We start from the raw sequence: 21,155 nt of genomic DNA, 5'->3' as shown, positions 1-21,155 counted from the left end.
ATAACCAATGACCAAAATGGAAGAATGTCTTCTACAAAAATGAACGATTGAATCATCACACAGAAGATACAGAATCCTCCTCAACACTAGAGTCATTATTCAAAACATTAGGAACAAGTGAAGAGATTCAAACAAATAATAAAACAAGCTAATTTGACGAGAGTAAGACTACTTTCCGCTTAGCGCAGAAGACTAATAAGGTTCTAAGGAAACTGAAGACAGAAAAGAACATAGTCATAATTCCTTTGTGTTAATGAGGTGCATACGTAACAGGTTCTACGTTGCGAGTGATTGACTGAGTTATAATTCTAGATGACAGATGGTCTCTCACACTTGTCATGAATACAGAAGCCACGAGCAGCCACGTTAGAAGTAGCAGTCCCCGGACAAAAAATATAAAGCTCAAGGACAATTACAAAAAACCGTAATTAATAAAATAAGTATGGCACATAAAATGATGGTTTTATTCAGTCAGTCAGCTACAACGCAGGACCAGTCACGCATATGCATCGGTCCAGGTTGCCATACCTCATTAACACAACAAGACGATCACCAAATTCATAGAAGTAGTTAATTTAGTGGTGGTAATATATGAAAGAAAGATTGTATATAAGGATATAGTACAGGAAGAAAGACACATATGAGGCCATTTTAATCTCACAGGGTTGATCAGACTTCCGAGATAAGTGAAATTGTCGACGCGTTCGACTAATTCACTCCCTATCCTTAGTTCAGGTGTTGACGCAGGCCAGTCCTGGAGTAACAGTTTATATTTAAAGAGGGAGAAACGCATTCCAAATATCCTGACATTGTTATTCAGTGCTAGGAGAAGACTCTGCAGGTTGTCAACGTCTTCACCAAACAGGACTATGTCATCTTCGTATTCTAAATCGATAAATGGACCTCCTGGTAGGAGATCAATTCCTGAAAATTCAGTCAACGAGTGTTGTCTCCAGCAGTAGGTCTATGATGAAGCCAAACGAAAATGGAGATAATGGACAGCCTTGTCGGACACCACTTGAGGTTGCAAAATCAGATGACAGTTCGCCATAAGCTCTCACTTGACTGGTAGTGTTCGAGTAAAGAGCCTTCACAAGGTTTATGTACTTCTCAGGTACACCTTTCAATGACAGACACTGACACAGAACCTCTCGGTTTACAGAGTCAAATGCTGCTTTTAAGTCAAGAAAAACTATCATTGTCGGACGCCGATAAGCATGCCTGTGTTCTAAAACTTGACGAATAGTGAATATGTGATCGATACAGCGACGACCAGGTCTGAAGCCAGCCTGATTTTCTCGTGTTTGGAGTTCACGAGTCTTAGTTAGGTGCCCGATAATTATTGAGGCTAGTATTTTAGATACTATGTTAGTCAGACTAATCCCTCTATGGTTATCACAGGATGATTTTGGCCCCTTCTTATATATTGGGACAATCAGTGATTGTGACCAGTCGGATGGGATGGTGGTTTTATTGGATAACTATACATAGTGCGGAAAACTTTATTCATAGTGAATTTGATGATAAACTGGGATTTATGTATTTTACCCTATTTATTGACAAGTCCACAAAACATTTATGCCAAAGACTATATATATATATATATATATATATATATATATATATATATAAACCAGGTTTTAGAAGTGACTGTTTGTTGTGACATTTAAATCATTCTAATTATTGAATAGAATAACTATATTTTACGAACAATGTTCTTATTAACTATTGATTCTGACTATTATGCGTAATGAACTTTGATAATCGCATCCTTATGGTGAAGTTAGATCCATTGAACTTTCGGATTACACCATGAAGTAAGTCGTTTTATGCTTGCTTTTTAACCTCAATGAATATCAATAAAAAACCAACTTACTAATTTTAATAGAATATTTCCAAGGCCATATGGTTCGTCATCTGTAAGCCAACAAGGCAAATAATAAACTTTTTTAGACAACTTATTCTTCATTTGATAATTACAGGATTCGATTGTTTTAAATAAATTTGGAAGATGTGTTTCACGATAACGTACAATTTCAGCGACACCAGCCTAATTCACATCATCAAGATGGATAGATAAAAGAGAAGAAAAAAACGTAGTGATGATTTTTATGCTTCATAGGTTAGGTATTCCAGTTTTATTAAGATATCCTTTAAATAAACAAGTCAATGACAGCATAAAATTTTATGGAGATTTTTGGTTAAGACAAAATTTACAATTGATATACTGAGCAAATTTAGACAGATAGTATACATTTGAATGTTACGTGGGAGCATAGATAGAAGTATTGATGAGAGCTATTGTAGATGGATTATCCACTTAACAAAAGCGATCAAGTGTCAACACAACCCATTATATGAGTTAATTTGACCAACTAAACGTAACCTGTCCATCCATGAAATAACTTACTAAATTGTTAGAAGTCATGAATGAAGGTGAACAAACAACCAGTCACATTGCAGTTCCACGTCTTCATCGATTCAGTTCATTCAGCTACTCTACTACTAGTCCATGAAAAATATTATTATTTATATGTGTCTAATAAATAAGCATCAGCGCTCCAGCCCATAAGGTAGTAGTTGTCTGTGAGCTTTTGACTCACAATTTGATGAACAAGCAAGATTGTCTCATTTGTGTTGGTCGTCTGAATCTTCCCATTGATGTTAAGGACTGCAATTGATCAGTTTATTGTTGGCATATGTTCATCCTGTGCGGGTTGCCCCGATATTGCCTCAAGTCACAAGCATTATAATTCCATTGATAGCCGCCATCTATCTCTGCTTATAAGCCAGATTACCGTTCCTACTTTGAAAGTTAGTCCCGCTGAAAGAGATTTTATTTATTATTGTGACACAAAATGATTATATAGAAACAGTAATAATGGTAATATAGAGACAATAGAGTGTGGAACGATGAGGCAGTTGGAAAGTCTGCCTTCTAAGGACTTCAAGAGATGCTTTTTAGCAAGAAAAACAGAATTAGTATACATGTATTGCCACATGCTTTGAACAGGGTTAGATTGATATAACCTAAGGTTTGCGAAATGTTTTTGTTATTATCTCAATCCTTGCATTTATTGGACAAGCTATGCACAAATGAACATGAATAATAAGTATTATTATTTGGCACTATAGCCTCATATGCAGTCGGCTTTTTTTGTTCTCTTTCTCTGAATAGTTGAGTTGATCAAGTGTTACGAGCATGTATAAGTTTGATAAAGTGGAATAGAAAAACGTATCCAAAGTAGATTTGATTAACTCAGAGAATGAATATATAATACATTAAAAAGCGAGTATATGCAAAACCTATAAAAGACGAAATAATTAACTCACCTCAATCAAACGTGAAATGTGTATAAGAAATTCGACAGTGTTTTTAGTTGTTGAAATATCCGATGAAACACAATTTTCCTCCGATGATGATGAAGTAGTAATTGTGGACATTTCATTATCAATTGTTTTACAGAAAGTTTTTACCAATTGAGGAATTAAAGTAACTGTTTGTAAAACAACATCTTGTGATTTAATAACTTGTAAGTAATTCGAAGTAAATCCAGCATTCATAGCAACTTCATTAAAAACTGATTGATATAAAGACTGAGGTTCTCTGGAGTAGAGTTAAAGAAAAAAAAGTATACAATTAAAGAACTGTAAATTTAAACAATTTATAAAAGATAATATCTCAGTAATGTTTCGATCAGTGGAAGAAAATGAATTTCTAACGCTATACAGTAAGTTACAAAGAGGAAATTGTTGAAGACGTCGACTTTCAGCTTATATATCAAAATAAAACAATGTAATAGCGCTGTTAAGCTAAGATAAAACGAACAATCAACGAAGGACAGTAATGTTAGCAGGATAGAGTCCTAATTATTGCATTGCTTTGATCAGGCTTAAAGCAGAATACACTAGTTGGTAAATGAATATATAGTAGAAGAATATAATATAGGGAAAATTAGTTCAAAAAAGTACTTCACTTTCAAACATGGTGAAAAAAATTGAAATGTGACAGTTTTCCCTGCTTCTCTACGGTTTTCCAGTTAAATTCAATTACTGATGAGAAATAACCTTGACAATATGTAAGTGAATAGTAGTTGATACGACTGACAATCTTTTAGAATTGGCCAGTAAAATAATCATAGTGTGTCTAGTATGTATTGATTATAAGGGCAAATGCACTTTCATTCTTTTGATTTTATTATCTAAAACCATACGTATTTTGAGGATAGTTTATTCTCTAAGCTGGATGATTTGATCGTAAGCTTTTCATTGTTTCGGTTAACAACATCATCAACACACACTTCAATAAGTTATTAAAATGTCTCCACAACGGACCAGTTGTATGTTCTGTTGATCTATAATTTAGTTGGTTGTTATCCGTAGGTGTAAGACCGTTGTTCAGATGTCTGTTTTGATTGCCTTCACATCTGATCTGATTACTGACCTTTGAGTTGTTGATCCTTTCCTTATTGGGTTGATAGACTTGGTTAGTATCGATGTGTTTATTGACTGATGTGTTACCATTGTCATACTTTTAAAGAAGTCTCTAGCTTTCCTTTTGTCTCATTTGTTCATTATTTCGACGTTTTCCCAATCGAAGTCGCGTTCATAGTTGTCCATATGCATTGATATGAGAGAAGCTATACCGTGGTATTTTGCCACTAGCTTTTAGTGGCCCTTAATCTGGCTCCAGTTTGATCGTATGAATGATTGTTATCGAAATATGCATATGATTAACTATTTAAATCGCGTTAGTGAATGAAGGAACTAAATAAGTCAAATACGAGGATGAATTTTGAAATCGTATATTTCGTATAAAAGTACATCTGAGATAGACAATCAAGGAAACGAAGCAGAGCAGAAAAAGCGAGTGAGCCAACCTGTTTTGATCAAGCGTGACTCAATATTTATATTCAGACGAAAATACAGACACGTAATGAATGGGGTAAGCAATTAACACACGATCATACAAACAACGGACAGGGTTAATGAGCGAGTAATTGAAAAGGTCAAAATGTAGCTTGAGAAAAATGAATCAATTGGTCTGTTCAGAAGCTAGGATAACCTATGTGAGCCTGATATATTACCAGCAACTACAAGTTGGCGTTTACGTAAATGTAGGCAGAGAGAGGGGTCGCACTGTCCTATGTAGTGCGACTAATTTTTTAAATGGTATTTGGTTGATTTCTGTTAGTCGTAGTGTATAATGTCAATTGCAAAGATTTAGAGTCACAACTATTCATACTAGCTTTGTAGTGAACGAGAACTCAAATAGGGAACACCAATTTATTTTCGATGCAAAATTGCGCAGTTTTTTCGTAAAACGTAAAATACTTCATTTGTAAATCCTTCATCGATTGTATCAAACTTTATTGTTCCTTCACTGCCATTACAATTAATCCCTAACTATATTCCCGTTCTCTTCAACTTGATCTTCTTAACCTTCCACTGCTGATTGGTGTTACATACTACTTATGTCAACACACACCATAGCCTTAACAATCCGTTCGTGATCTTGAAGATGTTTTTTTGTGTAGGGTAGAATTACTCGTTTGCAGATTTTTGTTATTGGTTTTCCGCTTGATGATCGGTTTGAAAAACATTTTTAAAGTTTTCGGGGTACCGTTTTCTCGAAATACATTCATTAGGCATTTTCTCTCGTTTTAAAATGCAATGACGGAGCTGAAATGTATCTTCGATCACTTCTTATTGAATTTTATGCTGATAATGTTGTCAAGAGAGACAATAAAAGATTCATGTCTAAACCGTTCAGCTCAGAGAACAAAACATCTTCAGAAACCTCATCTTGAGCTACAGATATTTCCCAACAATCATAAGTGTGAAAAGAAATTCAGGTGTGCACAGAATATTATTAATCAAGCTTTCAGTGCGTAATCTAGGTGTGAAACGACAGTATCTAACGAAGTGGTGGGTTAGTGGTTAAAGCATACAGTAGGCTGGAGGTTCGAACCCCACCCGACTAACTTTGTTGTCAGAAGTATCACTAGCGCAGCATACAAACAGTGTAGCTAGAAATCCAGCACATAAACCTGTACCTGGCAAATGAGTTACAGTGTAATGGGGCCCATACTAAGCTCTCAATTAGTACCTGGACAATGGGATTACTCTGTTCTCTATCATTAATAAAAAGCAAGTTGGGATTATTCTCACCCATAAAAAGAAAGAAATTAAAACATGTTATACTATATACGAATATTCGTCAAGATTAGAACGAATAGTTTGACAATAATTGGGCGCCGAGTATAGAGAATTCATTATATGAGAAAAAATTATATTTGAAATAGTCTCAGCGATTGAAATTTAAATAATTCCAACGTTTCGTCCAGCTAACTTGTCTGGACTTCTTCAGGGAAATAATCAAAATCAAAAACATCAAAGAAATATATAGTGTTTTTACTATTTGTTTATACTATTTGACAGTTTGATATCTTTACTTGAATTAAGTCCTGATTACTTTTGTTGCTCATAACCAATTTGTCTGAGATATCACTCAATGGCAGCAACTTGCTATATTTCAAATGACATCATCTTTATATTACTAAATTACAGGGAAACTATTATACTGGTAGGAACTTCAGCATCAGTAATTACGCGTAATAAAGTTAAGCGATTCAGAAATAAACAGCACAGGTGACCCAATAACTTAGAAGAAAACTATAATCGGTAAAAGTTATACACCACTGACGACCTTGAGTGATTTACCAGCCAATCAAGAAACACGGCTTAGCTATAAAACAGTTAATTATAAAAAATAAGTAAAATTACGGTGAACTAATGGTTTCCATATGACATATTCATGCTAAGTTATTAATTATGGTAAAAGTAAGAAAAGTCAAGTTTACATATTGTAAGTTGAGCTAAATTAGAACCTTGTAGGATTTTTGTCATCATTCGAAACCAGTTATAATGCAATGATTGTTTGAGACGCTTTGTTTACTTAAGGTTAATATTTAGAGTTGAGAGTTAGAGTGGGAGAATGCCTGCTTGAATATCTGGGCTACCTGTTCCTGCCATATTAACATCTTCAAACCCTAATCTTTCACATTAATGCTTATACTCTTACTACTTCTACCAATATGGGATTTGAATCGACAACTGGATCTCTGTGCTAATGTGGTATGGCAACTCGAACTGATGTACGTACGTACGAAGTTCTACGTTGTAACTGACTGACTGATCTGAATATTTCAACAAGTTATCTGTTTCCTTGTTTGTTTTAACAGATCATTATGTCAATTAATTGCATAACATATTCAGGTGCGTTTGTGAAAAGTTTACGACTTTTCTCTGTACAAGTTACAAAAATGTACAATCAGAGACATCGTGGTGGCTGGAAATATGCATTGAAAGGAATGAACATTAGTCAGATGTCGATTCCTGAACTGTTTACATCTAACTGGTGACCACTCAATATTTATCGTCAGGATCGATCAAGAAATAAGAAAAAGAAGCTTGTTGAAATACTTTGTGCTAAGAATTCTATATTGTACCAAAAATATAATATTGAATAAATCTATTAATAGTGATGATAATAATAATAATCTAGCTACACAAACACCAATGACTATTCATTGATTTACATAAAGTAATTTTAACACACAATCTAGATTAGGAGCATATATTTGTTGTGACAGCTTAGGTGCAATGTCGTACTCGCTGTTTTGTTGCTTAGTAGATATTATATATTAATTTAAAGCAACTTAGGAACCGAAAATCGCCAATTTCTACTTGATCATTAATAACATACAAGTTATTTTTACTGTTGCCTTCAATTCCGAGCGAAATCCCGCCAAGCGCCCTCTTAATTCTGATTGGTTGATTCAAGGCTGTCAGTATATAATGCTTTTATCTTATAGTCAGTGAACATTTTTTATTTGGTCTTTTATAATACTATCCTATATAACAATGAAAGTTTCAACCAACTCATTCACCGGGTGCTTAGGTATATGTGAGCCACACTCCAATTGTAAGGAGTAGTAAGATAATACTCGGGATTTATAACTAAAATACAAGGCACGTAATAGGTATATTTCAGTTATTAAAACTAGAAACATTACGTACGAAATACGTGACAGCATTTTGTACGGCGAAAAAAACTGCATGACAAGAGAATTATTGTTGATAACTTTCAGTATACGCTAACTGAGCTAGTCCCATTGATATATCTCTTTTTTAGTGAACATAGCACCATCTTGACTTAAATCCTATTAAAAAGACCGAAACTAAGATAGATTTCATTGTCTTAAAGGTGATGAAGAGGACGTTTTCGCTTCAGAATCCCATAGTGTATAATATACCTGATAATCTGTCGTTAATTATAGTACGCAGACGCATACTGTACTCTTCCAACATGAACGGTGGTGTAGTGGGTGAGTGGAAACACCACAGTGAAAATATAAGGTTAACATGAGCTTGAAGTCTAACAGTCTTTTTCTTCAGTTTGCAAAGTCTCTTGACAATGAAACATAGTAATAACACAAACAAGTAAACAGAACCACAGAAAATGGAACTAACTTGGCTAATTTCATTTGCAAAGCTTTAGCAAATTCAACCAATTCACTAGCCATATGTAAACCGCATAAAAAATGTGTTTCTGCCCAATTTCCACCATCATCACCAAAATCATCGCCACCGTCCAAAGGACAATCATCGGCTGATTTTAGTAGACAATCCACGTCTAATGATTGAATTAGACGACCAGTACAATCTTCAATTAATTGATCATGTTCAATGGAACAACAAGCATATTTTGAATTGGGAAATGTTGTATTCATAACAGTGTGGACATGATCAATTGAATTGTCGTCATGAGGATGACGATGAATGTCATCATCATTATCATGATTATATGCTTTGATATTAGTGGTGAATGCTTGTTCATTCATAAGACTGCGAACTTCATGGTACACATGTGAAATTTTCACATGTTTTTGTGATCGTGTTTTTTTGAGGTGGCTACTGTTACTACTACTAGTAGTAGTATTATCATTGTTGGATAATTTAGTAGGCATTAATAAAATATTCAAAAATTTTGGTAGATCAGTCAACTTCACTGATGAAATTAGATCTACGTTTATTGATTGATTCCATTGTTCACGATGACATTCAGAACAACATAAATGATACAATAATAACCATAATTCTTGTAAAGTATGTAATGCATCTAGTCGTGCACATAGGCGCGTCATTGGTAACAGCAAACTGTCCGCAGATCCATAACGATCATAATTATCACTACTACTATGATTAGTAATATTTGCAGGGATAATATATTGAAAAGTTAGAGGGCCTTCTAACTCAAGATAATGAAGATCATGCATTGGAATAGAATCAATCGTAGCGGATAATTGTGTGGTTAACCATTGCCAACGGGCATCATTTACGGGATGTTCATTTAATAGACGTTTAATTAAACGAAAATATACAGATGGAAAGTGTTTCCAAGCAGTTTGATCATGAATAATACATTTCAAATAATTCAATGTTTGTTCCTACGATTAGATACACACAAACACACACAATAAAATCAAAATATAAGATTGATATTTTACAAAAGTGAGATTTTAATTACACAACATAGAATTTGTTAATAAGGTCTAATTATCAGGAAAATCCGAAGTTGATATTATATCACTGGAAGTTGAGCCAGTCGTTTTAATGACTAAGCATTGTCGCCAGACCTGAAGGACTTAGTTTGATTCCTGGTAGATTCATAAATGGGTATTACTGAGAGTTCCATACTATGACAAAACACCTATTCAGTAGTCCCTGATTTTTGATGATGCCTCAAATAAGTTCAATCTGAGACGAATACAACCTACAAATCTGATTATAGCTTACATTTGGTTGACTGGGGTAATAGTCTTCAGCACAAACTGACCTTATCATCTGACAATTCACAATAAATCAGAAATGACTTGAGAGCTGTCTCATCTCTATTTGAGACTAGTTCTTAGAGTCAGGATCCAACGATTAGTATCCTCAGCCTCAATTAATTCTTGGTAGCAGAACGAAGACTTATTTGTTTTCTATTAGTAAGGAGGGTGTTTAATAAAACTGAATGGTCATTTACCACCGGATTTTGAAGTATTAGTCTAAAAGATAATACGCTCGTGTCAGTAGAATGGATGGCCATGAGTTCGACCCTTAAAATGGGTAGAAAACATTAAAACGAAGCGGATGCCTAGTGATTTCTGGTTTTCAACGGATATCAAACTCCGAAGTCTTTTCACGATGTGAATATTTGAAAAATATCTTTTTGTCTATTACACATAATCAAAAGTTTGAAAGCTATGTTTCGACTCAACTTTTTTTTAAATAAAAAAACACAGAACATAAAAATCAATAAGATAAAATCAAATAGAAGAAAACAAATTACTTTAAATCTCATCCAAAATACTCGTGCTACTTCTGATAGACCAACAAACAAACGATCAACTGGAGAGAGTTGAATTGGTTTATCTGGTGATTCATTATTCAATGATATAATATATGTATCATTAGTAGTGAATAAAATATTGACTTTTAAACGTTGATTATCAATTGTATGAAGAATAATTGAGAAATCTAACTCCGGTTTTTTAAATGTTTGAGAGGATACAGCAGAACAACTAAAAATATATAAATATGTGCAGAAAAGCAGGAACATAAGTATAATTACAATGAAGTATTATTATCGCTGTCCCTAAATGCCCTGGTACGGCCGAGAGTGGGGAGAGCCCTCCCTCCCTCTCGAAATGCTCTCACATGGCCACGCGTATATAGCCCCCGCCAGGGAAGTCCTACTCTCTGCCTTCTCGTGACCGGGGTGTTGTTTACGAAATTGAGAGGACGAAAAGCGAATATCTGGCGCTTTAACCGGGTTGGTGGACACAGAAAGTTCACCTAGGGGAGTTGTAAAACCCTGATTCCAAACCAATGGTGCACATGGGCTTCAGTATCCTGAGGGAACAAATGGCGTATCAATCAATCGTTGATCACCGGCTACCATGGGACTGCATCTCCTCACGATGCTCCACCGCATTGTGGATCAGACCTTTAGGTCAAAGGCTCGGGGTGTGGCCCCCTAAGAAAACCACCTACTTCAGTTTGGGCACCTGGTCAGTATCACAGCCCTCGCACAAATCGAATGAGATTTGTGTGGCGCATATGTATCCGGTGCTCCCTTGTACCAATATTTATGTGTTTAAATAATAAATAATAGTAATATTCATTATCGCTATGATTATAGTAAGTTAGATAATAAAAAGTATACCATTTAGTAATTCGTTCTATACCACTCTATCGCTGTGAAACATGGTCTGTGAAAATAGAAAATATCCGTAGGGTGTAAGTGTTTGACCACAGGTATATCTTCAAGGTATTACTTGCATTTCGTGAAAAAATCGAGTGGGCAATATTGATGTTACAGTAGAGGGTAAAGATGATGAATCGGTTGAAAAAAGGTTGTGAATCTTCATCAAATGAGATAGTTAGGACATGTGTTAAGTATGCCTAATCACTGTCTACTTCAATAGGCAATGCTAACCAGTGTAGGACTAGGATGGAAGAAATGTAAGCCAATCTAAAACGTGATATCAGTTTATGGAGTTGTTGATTGTTAGTTTGAGTGCTGTTGATCGACACAAACTATGCAGTTGAGTTCCACGTGATAAGTGGTTTTAAATATTAGTAACATGATTCAGAATCACTCAAAATGGCGCAGATACACGTTATCTACAAAGTCGAAGGGACTGACTCAATGAAGGTTTTAACCATAAATTTATATCATCTTTCTTTTTTTTTATAATTCTTTACACATTGTGTTGACGAGGAATGTGACGACAGGAACTGCTAGAACATCGTTTCATTCTGTTCACTATATATATTACTTTCCCTGATTAATGTATTGAGTAAAGGATTATGTGGTCAGATTTAAGCCAAACTGTTTAAGAGAAAAATACTAGATACTATCTGACTGCTCAAACGAAGGCAGGTGAAGTGAGATACAAGCTATCAATCTTCCAGTACAAATGTACTCGTTTTAAACCGGAAAAACAGCTCTTATCAAAATTATATATATATATATATATATATATATATATAACACCAGAAATAGGAGAGGTAATCACCACTGTCAATTAATACATAATGATAAAACCACCAATTAATAAATAACAACACAGATAACAGAAAGAAAATTCTTTTATGCAGATAGCTGTCCAGTTACCTTGTAATACACGAACGTGACTTATTCATCATCATTGTTGTTGTCTTATTCATGCTTACTTCGGAGCCAGTTAAACTAATTTGATCTGTATCTACTAAGGAATTATTGGATAATTCATTTGCGTAATTACTCATAGTATTACTGACAGTATGAATATCTATACACGGTGTTAAGCTACACAAACCAAATTGACAAGTCAAAAAGATGAATAGATTATGTACGTCTGTATTCCCGATGGTGATTAATGATTGTGGACAAGGTGGTTGATTTGGTAAGTTCGGTGCAAATTCCAATTTGCCAATCAATTCGCCAGTTAAAACTAGTAGAGAAAAAGCGACAATATGAAAGTGATAAGCATTAAATGTGTAAGAAAACTCCAATATTAATGCAACTAGTTGGGAATTAGGCACAAGTTAGTGAATTTGTGGCTTCGAGTTATACTTTTGTATATGTATACACATACATGTGCAAGGGAGTGCTTGTGACATTACTCGATAACCTAAACCGAAATAGATGAAATTGGGTTCGAATTTGTGAGCCAACGGTTAGAAGTCGAGTGTTTCAACTATTCCAACCGTAGCTGCTACTTTGATATGGTGGTCAGGTTTGACTATCTTGATGACTCCCATCAAGTTATATTGGATGGGACTTTCGTTCTTTAGGCGCTATGCCAGACAGGTCGGAGTTAGCGAGTAGTCAGAATAAAAGAAGCAAACTTAAGGTTTGAAAGCGAAGTTGTACCGCCGACTGTAATGGGGTATAGAGCCAGTAAACTGTTTTCTTCAGACAACTAACATTTTCAGTGACCATATCTTCTTACAACCGGAAAGGGGTTTATAAAAGAGTAAGATCTAAAATAGCCCTACAGACTTCCAGTGTTGACAGTGAAGTTTTAAAAGTGCGGAGCTAGTACTTCTAAAACTACTCACAGAAAAGCCGTGTGTGATCGGCCTCATACAGTTATCCCTTAGGCTTTACAGTCACGCTCTCAGGTTATCAAGATTGCATCTAACCCAGCTTTATTGACGCGCCTCTCAAGAAATGGTTTCATTCTACAGTGTGGTTATATCGGGAAGGGATAACTGCCCTCATACCTCTAACAGAACTCGGGATCAATCAGGAATTAAAAAATCCGTAAGTCAGGTTTGGTCTTATCAGGGCGTAGTAAGTGACCTACGAAACCAGTATCTTTTCTATTTATCTTATTTTCAAACGATTTTTACTCTTATTTTATGTTTAATATGTTGCAAATAACCATATCGTTTTACTAGAGTTCAATACCTATTTTGTTGATCACTTGTCTTATGTATTGATATCACTTTATTTGGAGGGAAGTTGTATGCTAATAATCTTTTCCTCGGAACACAATAAATACTAACTATTGGTTAAACCGTATGATTGAGCATAATCTATTGAGATCATTATTCTCTCTACACTATCATAATACAATGAAAACTATCCTCCACAATCATCATCTGTGATTAGAAGTATACCATCTAATGAATTAATGAAATATGAGTTAAATAGTCAGTACTTAGAGTCCTGGAAAATGGACTAGAGTTAGTCTCTATTGCGAAGCGATAACCTGGTGTTACATATTATAATAATCAAAGATTATTTGGTTAATTTAGAAAGCTATAATTACTCAGTGAAATTTAAAATGACAACTTTGGCTAGTAGTTAATTACACTTAACTTTAGCAGGGATCTAACATTTAAGCATAAATAATGAGTTTGAGTCATTATTTGCCACGTACTAAAATTTTTGCGGCCAGACGGATAAAAAATTTTAAACGATAGAAGTGTAACTTCAATCTAAGTGGTTACACACACACGTGCACGTACACACGCTTATACTAGGTGATAATAGAACGTGACAAACACGATACAATATAAATAAATAGGTGAAAATTATAGAATAGATGGATTGTGATTAGCAGCGGAATCCAGAACGAGGGTTTCGTCCTACTTGGGACTCATCAACTGGACGTACCTGTATTCCAATATTGATGATCATACTGGGACTCAAACCCATTAACTACCACTTCGAACGCCAAAATGTCATCAAGAAAGATAATGAGTCCATATGGGTTTTGTATCAACGCATTACTGATATTCAGGACTGAATATAAGTCAGTATTTCTATTGATATATGTAGATCACACACGAAGTAACCCACTTAGGATGGATGTGTTGATAAAAACTGATCGAAATTCAGTCCTGAGTATCAACCACAGAATAATTCAAACCTTTAGTATTCAAGATGCAAAATGGAAATTAGTACACACAATTACCTTCAATGATAAACACCTGCCCAGTACGAAGACAATACAAACATCCTAGTAAGCAGGGATATAATTGTGGCACTGAATTAGTTGGTAGGCAGAATTGAATATTAAACCCATCTGAATTAGATAATTCCGTGTCTGCAAAAGGATATTCGATACCAACAGTATTATCAATTACAAAACAAAGAGATGATTCGAGTTGATTAAATTTTATTGTTAAAAGACGAAGTTCCTTCGATGATGATAATTGTGACTGATCAGTACGACTTAAAAGTAGATATACTACAGTTTGATCACTCGATGTATAACGATTCGATTGTAATGCAAAGTCAACAGCTTCCCAATTTAATGAATCATTTTCAAATGCCATAGTTGAATCGATCAGGGATGCAACGGTATAAACACCACCTATCTGTTAAAAAAAAGATAGGAATCAATGTAGGCAATGTAGACATATATGATATTGAAGGTTTAAAGTATGTGACTTAACAGTGGTTAGCTAATTGCTACACTTACAGTTTACTATCAGGTTGTATCTAAAAAAAGCTTCTGAACATATTGATTTTGAGTAAATTTGTGGCATACCGTTGAGTCAATAATGAACGTGCAAACTACCTACTTTAGGGTTCCAGTCCATATATCGAAATAGGATTAGGAGTTATGGTTAGGATTTTTTTACCACAAATTAACATCAGCTATAATCCAAGAAACGTAAACTTCATATTATTTTTACCTTAATTCAAAGAATAATAAATCGTGCATTTGTCTTCTCTATCTCCTGATTGGTTAAACAAGTCCAAATAGCAGGGTCGTCCTGAGGTATAGTGCAGGTTTAACATTTATTTATGTAGTATGTTTGTATATATGTGGGTTTAATCATCAAGTAATAATAATAATAATAGGTTAGCGGTTAATGGTTTCATTAGTTGCATTTTAGAACAGCAACCATCTAGTTAAACAGATTCAACTGACAGGCAGTTTCCGCGCCCAATATATAGCAGCATTATATTAATCTATAATTTGATCGTTCTTTCCTAAATTATAACATAAAACTTTGTGGAATATAGTTTGGGCAGATATAAGTAATTGTATTGGTTAACTTATTTAAATGTCTATTTGTCATGTAACTAAAGTTAAGGGTTTTTATATCTTAACTATCACTAAATTGCATCCTAGTTTTCAACAGTTCTTCAATTAATGTCAGTTGGTCATCTAAACTTTTTTTTAACAGATAAACAATAACATTTATTTGTCATATGTGAGAATAAAAAGCAAAAAGAATAGTTTTGTTTTTACGGAAACATCGTGTCACTTTTAGCGCACATACACAGAGAGAATTTACTTTCATACCTGATAGTTCAAATTCTGATGAATTGACCAAATATCCAATTGGTTTTTATACAGCGCAAAACAAAGACATTTATCACTATCGGATGCTGAAGATGGTGTACATGAGATTAAACGAATAAATACCTGTATAAAAATAGAAAAATAGAAGTGTGAGATACGGGAATGTTTAAAACTTATGTATATTTAAGAAATTAGATAAATACCAAAAATGGACATTGAATTTAATTTGAACATTCAACAGTGGCTATCAGGACTCAGTAGCTGAGTGGATAACGCGATGGCGTTTGAAGAGAAAGGTACTGGGTTCGAGTCCCAGAGTGAACATCAACTCTGAGATGCAGGTACATCCACCTGACGAGTCCCAAATAGGACGAAACGCGTGTTCTGGATTCCACTGTTAGCCACTATCCATCTTTGCTTATAGTTCTATAAATAATATAAATGATGGATTATCAATATACACAAACAAACTTTTATTTGGAAAGTTTTCATAACAAGGTGACATCATTTATCAGTCATTAATAATAATAATAAATACTATTTTTGTTATATCAGTCATAATGGTATAGATACATTCACCATTTGTCATTTCTTAGATTTTTAGTTTTAAATTGATCTCCTAGTATTGGTTCCTGGAATTTATTCATTGTTTTTCATGTCAAATAATGTTATATATGCATAACGTTTTCGGCTACTGATGACGCTGTTACTAATTCTACCAGCTACTCTGAAATTTCTTGTGATAGTATTATTTCGTTATGATGATATGATGTGGTAATTCATATATGTACCAGGTTTTACGTTGCAGATAACTAAATAACTAATTGGGTTTGTTTTAACAGACTGAGGATAAATAAACCTAATTGTTTAATAATCAATGTAAAATCATTAAATTTGTACTAATACTACTGTGAGATATTTATTAATAGTAAGATTATTACCATTCAAATCGACGCAATTTAATAACTACATGAAAGTGTCTCAATCGATATTCGAACCACACTTTCTTTTGCATGAGAGTTAATGATGCCTTATTTAATAGTTTAAACTGAAATAGATTAGATGAGAGCCGAATCTGAGACTTGACTATTGAAAATTAAGTGTCTAGATTACTATGTCACTGTCGTGGAAAGTAAGTGAAGTGGAAATAGTACAAAAAAACAACTTAACGTGAAAAGATAGACACTAATGTTGTATGAGCAATAGCTCAGTGATTAAGGTGTTTAACTTTCGACCACTAAGTCTCAGAACCAATCCCTGTCTTACTTCGGCTTGAGCAACTGGGTATAATTATTACTGACAAACCCTAACACTTAAAGTGTGGCTTGAAACCGATTTCATGAATCTAAAACCTGGAAAATGAGTCAAAACAGAATATTACTATTTTATGGAATTAAAAGTTTCATAATTCATAGTGAACGGCTCGCTACTGTTATCATTAAACTGGGAAGTATTTTATTTCACTGTTAAGATAGTTCATCATTCAATAATGATAATGTTAAATATTGTACAAATAAATTGTGTCGTATTATGTACCATGATTTTTTGGTCTTCATTACTTTTAAGAAATGTCTTAACTTTGTTTTGTCGAGGATACTAAGAAACGATATTTTTCGGGACATTGTTGCGCTTAATTTTTAATATGTAATTACTAACATTTAGCTCATGTGATTTTCGTAGTTATCTATTCGCAGGCCTTCGTCTGATCCATGGACTGTTATCAGATCTTCTGCTCCTAAATTATTGTAACTTAATAATGAGCATAATATTGGAATTTTGTACCATAAATGCCCTATTTTGGCATACATCAGGTAGTGCGTTATGGTCTACTTGTTCATTTATTTAATTATGTAAATATCTGAGTTAAATCTACACAGACAGATAGAGAGATTAGCACAACTATCATCTCATTTCTCATTGGGTCTTGGCAAGCAGGTTTTGTGTAACCAGTTAGTGTCTACCTAGCAATTCATTCAGTTAAGCTATTAGAACAGGTACAAGTAAGGTCAGACTAATCATAGTCGAACTTACATCTAGCACTCACAAAATCATATCAAGTAGCATAGCGTATTAAGGATACTAACAAGTTGTGAGTCAAATCCCAAGTATGTCTAACTTCATTACCAGTGTCCATTTGATGTCATTACAAACTTTTACATTTTATTAGGCGATATAACTTAAGAAAAATATGTACATATTTGTCAAACAACCATATCATGGCTCAAAACTTTCTACCTCGTTATTTAGTTAGGTGTCCGCATTATGAATAGTAGTTAAAATGATCTTCACATTAACGACAAATAAAGTATATAGCCATAGAGTGCATTAGTTATATAGGTTGGTTAACTCATTTATGAGGTCCAGATTTATGTGTTCGGCTCTCAACTAGATAGTTTATGCGAGATATAGTTATACTAACCGATACACACAATCGAATTAGACGAAATAGAGTTCGAACCCGTAACCTAATGGGTGAAAGCTAAATGCCTTAATAACCAAGTGACTATTCGATAATTTCAAGGTAATGCTCAGACGTTCTAGGTTCGACCTTTCCTACCAGGGTCATGTAAGTGTACATCGTTAGAGTATTAAACTAGGATGGGGAGTCAGTTCAAACAGACAGCCAAACCGCTGAAAACAAGAGTAAAATATAAAAGTGAACTAGAGAAAAGAACATTTGAAAGAAAAGGTATAAAGAGTTACTGCAGAAGAGAGAAGCATCTTGAGACATAACTGTTATAATAAGATAAATTGAGTAAGTTAGTAATACACACGACTCTGACTTAAGCTAGAATTAGTGAACATAAATGGGAAAAATTGTTATCTAGTATGAAAATAACAACAAACATAGTATATGCATTTTATACAACTATCAGATGACACGTTAAGTACAAGATATAATGATAATACAGTAGAAACTTACAAAATTTTCACCACCGCGAGCTGGTAATGACTTCCCTTGACCACTGGTTGCGGCTGAAGAAACCAAACTGAAAAAGTTCGAAACGCGACGACCCAATCCAGATAATAAACCTTGTGAACGTAGACTTCCATCATTTGTATTGGTAAGTAAACGGGTAACCACATTATCCTATACGAAATGAGAAAATTAAAAAGTGGAAAAAGACAACTAAACTTCCATTTCAAAAAGCCAAAAATAATATATTGTGCAGATCGAAATGGACTAGTGAGATCCTTATTTAACAATAATTACCAACTTTCTTTATTGGAGTCAGTAGCTATATAGAGACATTCTTGATTACTTGTACATCGTGTGAGGATCAACGAAACTGTAAATCTCAGGAAGACTACTTGTGCTTGGGTAGGTAGCAATACCAGCCAGTCATTGATAATAAACACATAACTTGGCACAAATGTGCATTGGTTCAAGTTGCCATACTATATGATGATAGTTTTTCTTGACTTAAAACCAGCATTTGACTCTGTAGACCAAGAGGTTCTGTGGCAGTGTCTGTCATTGAAAGGTGTACCTCAGAAGTACATAGATCTTGTGAAGGCTCTTTACTCGAACACTACAAGTCGAGTGAGAGCTTATGGCGACCTGTCATCTGATTTTACAACCTCAAATGGTGTCCGACAAGGCTGTCCACTATCCCCATTCTGGTTTAACATCATCAAAGACCTACTGCTGGAAATAACACTCATTGACTGAATTTTCAGGAATTGATCTCCTTCCAAGGGGTCCACTAAGCGATTTAGAATACGCAGATGACATAGTCCTGTTTGGCGAAGACACTGACAAAATGCATAGTCTTCTGTTAGCACTGAGTAACAATGCCAGGATATTTGGAATGCGTTTCTCCCCATCTAAATGTAAATTATTACTCCAGGACTGGCCTGTATCAACACCTGAAATATGTATAGGGAGTGAATTAGTCGAACGCGTCGACAATTTCACTTATCATGGAAGTCTGACCAGCCCTAATGGGTTGGTGTCTGACGAAATCTCGGCACGGATTCGAAAAGCTCGTTTGGCTTTTGCCAACTTACGTCACCTATGGCGAAGACGAGATATCCGTCTATCAATTAAGGGACGAGTATACTGCACAGCAGTTCGCTCTGTTTTACTTTACGGCTGCGAAACGTGGCCATCAATAGTAGAAGATACTCGTAAGTTACTAGTATTTAGCCACAGATGCCTTAGAAATATTGCTCACATCTGCTGAGATCACCGGGTAAGTAATAGTGACGTTAGATGCAGGGTATTAGAGAATGATGGTAAATCAGTTGATGAGGTTATAAATCTTCATCGACTGAGATGGTTGGGCCACGTGTTACGTATGTCTGAACACCGATTACGACAGTGCGCAATGCTGACTGGTATTGGGGATAGTTAGAAGAGAGTTGGGCGGCCAAACCAAAACGTGGCATCAGTGCTTGAAGTCACTAACTTCTAGTCTGAGCCATGTTGGTAGATGTAGACGACTTGGTTGGTGTCCGTGTGACTATCGTAACCAATGGTTGGAGACTCGGTGTGACATGGTCCAGAATCGATCACAATGGCGTAGGTGTATACACTCTTTATCTTCCCTTAAACTGTGAGATTAAAATTGCTTCATCTCTGTCTTTCTTCCTGTACTATATCCTTATATACAATCTTTCTTTCATATATTACCACCACTAAATTAACTACTTCTATGAGTTTGGTGTTCATCTTGTTGTGTTAATGAGGTATGACAACTTGGACCGATGCACATGTGTGACTGGTCCTACGTTGTAGCTGGGTGACTGACTGACTCCCATACTATATCAGGATAACGAGATGAAACCAACATGATAAATAGTAAATATACCAGAACAATCTTAGATGAAATGATGATGAAAAAGCTGAAAAACCCAGGATACGGTTCGAAAAGACGGAATAAAAATGTATATATGAAGGAATACTGAGACTCAGGATCTAGAGGAACGTAACAGGTCCAGCGGTGGCCTGGTGGTTAAAGCGCTTGTTTTTCGGTCCCAGGTTAGAAGCCCACTCTACCTAATCCGATTTCCGGGACCAGATAGTATCATTAGCCCCCACAATCAGTGTGGTTTGTACACATGTACTTGATAGATTAATTGATCTAGTTTTTTTCACTAGAGGAAAGTGAAGAAGGTACCAGGTAAACGTATGACCTTGAGACAAACGCCAAATAATATTTTATCTACTTGTGTTCTATCTAAACAGAATGTTACCGAAATGGATTCAGTTTACAGGATCGACTAGTATTAAACAATGAATGAGTTACATACATGGTGAGATTTCGTTGATGCGTTTGTATCAAT

At 34.9% G+C, this 21,155-nt stretch overlaps 1 protein-coding gene and 1 non-coding gene across 2 annotated transcripts in view; one reads left to right on the top strand and one right to left on the bottom strand.

Annotated features, from left to right (window-relative positions):
- Smp_167290 (hypothetical protein) overlaps nucleotides 1-21,155 on the bottom strand; it is a gene marked incomplete at its 5' end in the record, with an annotated part of 38,343 nt that overhangs the window by 13,865 nt on the left and 3,323 nt on the right. Inside the window, 8 exons of the mRNA XM_018790868.1 lie at nucleotides 1,877-2,050; nucleotides 3,334-3,607; nucleotides 8,536-9,512; nucleotides 10,421-10,631; nucleotides 12,230-12,548; nucleotides 14,523-14,928; nucleotides 15,867-15,989; nucleotides 18,790-18,957. Coding sequence (XP_018645884.1) covers nucleotides 1,877-2,050; nucleotides 3,334-3,607; nucleotides 8,536-9,512; nucleotides 10,421-10,631; nucleotides 12,230-12,548; nucleotides 14,523-14,928; nucleotides 15,867-15,989; nucleotides 18,790-18,957 — 2,652 coding nt within the window. The remainder of the gene's footprint in view (nucleotides 1-1,876; nucleotides 2,051-3,333; nucleotides 3,608-8,535; nucleotides 9,513-10,420; nucleotides 10,632-12,229; nucleotides 12,549-14,522; nucleotides 14,929-15,866; nucleotides 15,990-18,789; nucleotides 18,958-21,155) is intronic.
- Nucleotides 16,121-16,187, top strand: Smp_tRNA_00255_Gln_TTG.1.1. Its single transcript has one exon. It is a non-coding gene (tRNA).

Source organism: Schistosoma mansoni (assembly GCF_000237925.1).
Source record: "Schistosoma mansoni, WGS project CABG00000000 data, supercontig 0013, strain Puerto Rico, whole genome shotgun sequence".
NCBI lineage: Eukaryota > Metazoa > Platyhelminthes > Trematoda > Strigeidida > Schistosomatidae > Schistosoma > Schistosoma mansoni.
Note: the sequence above shows the minus strand (reverse complement) of the source record. Positions and strands in the feature narration are given on the sequence as shown.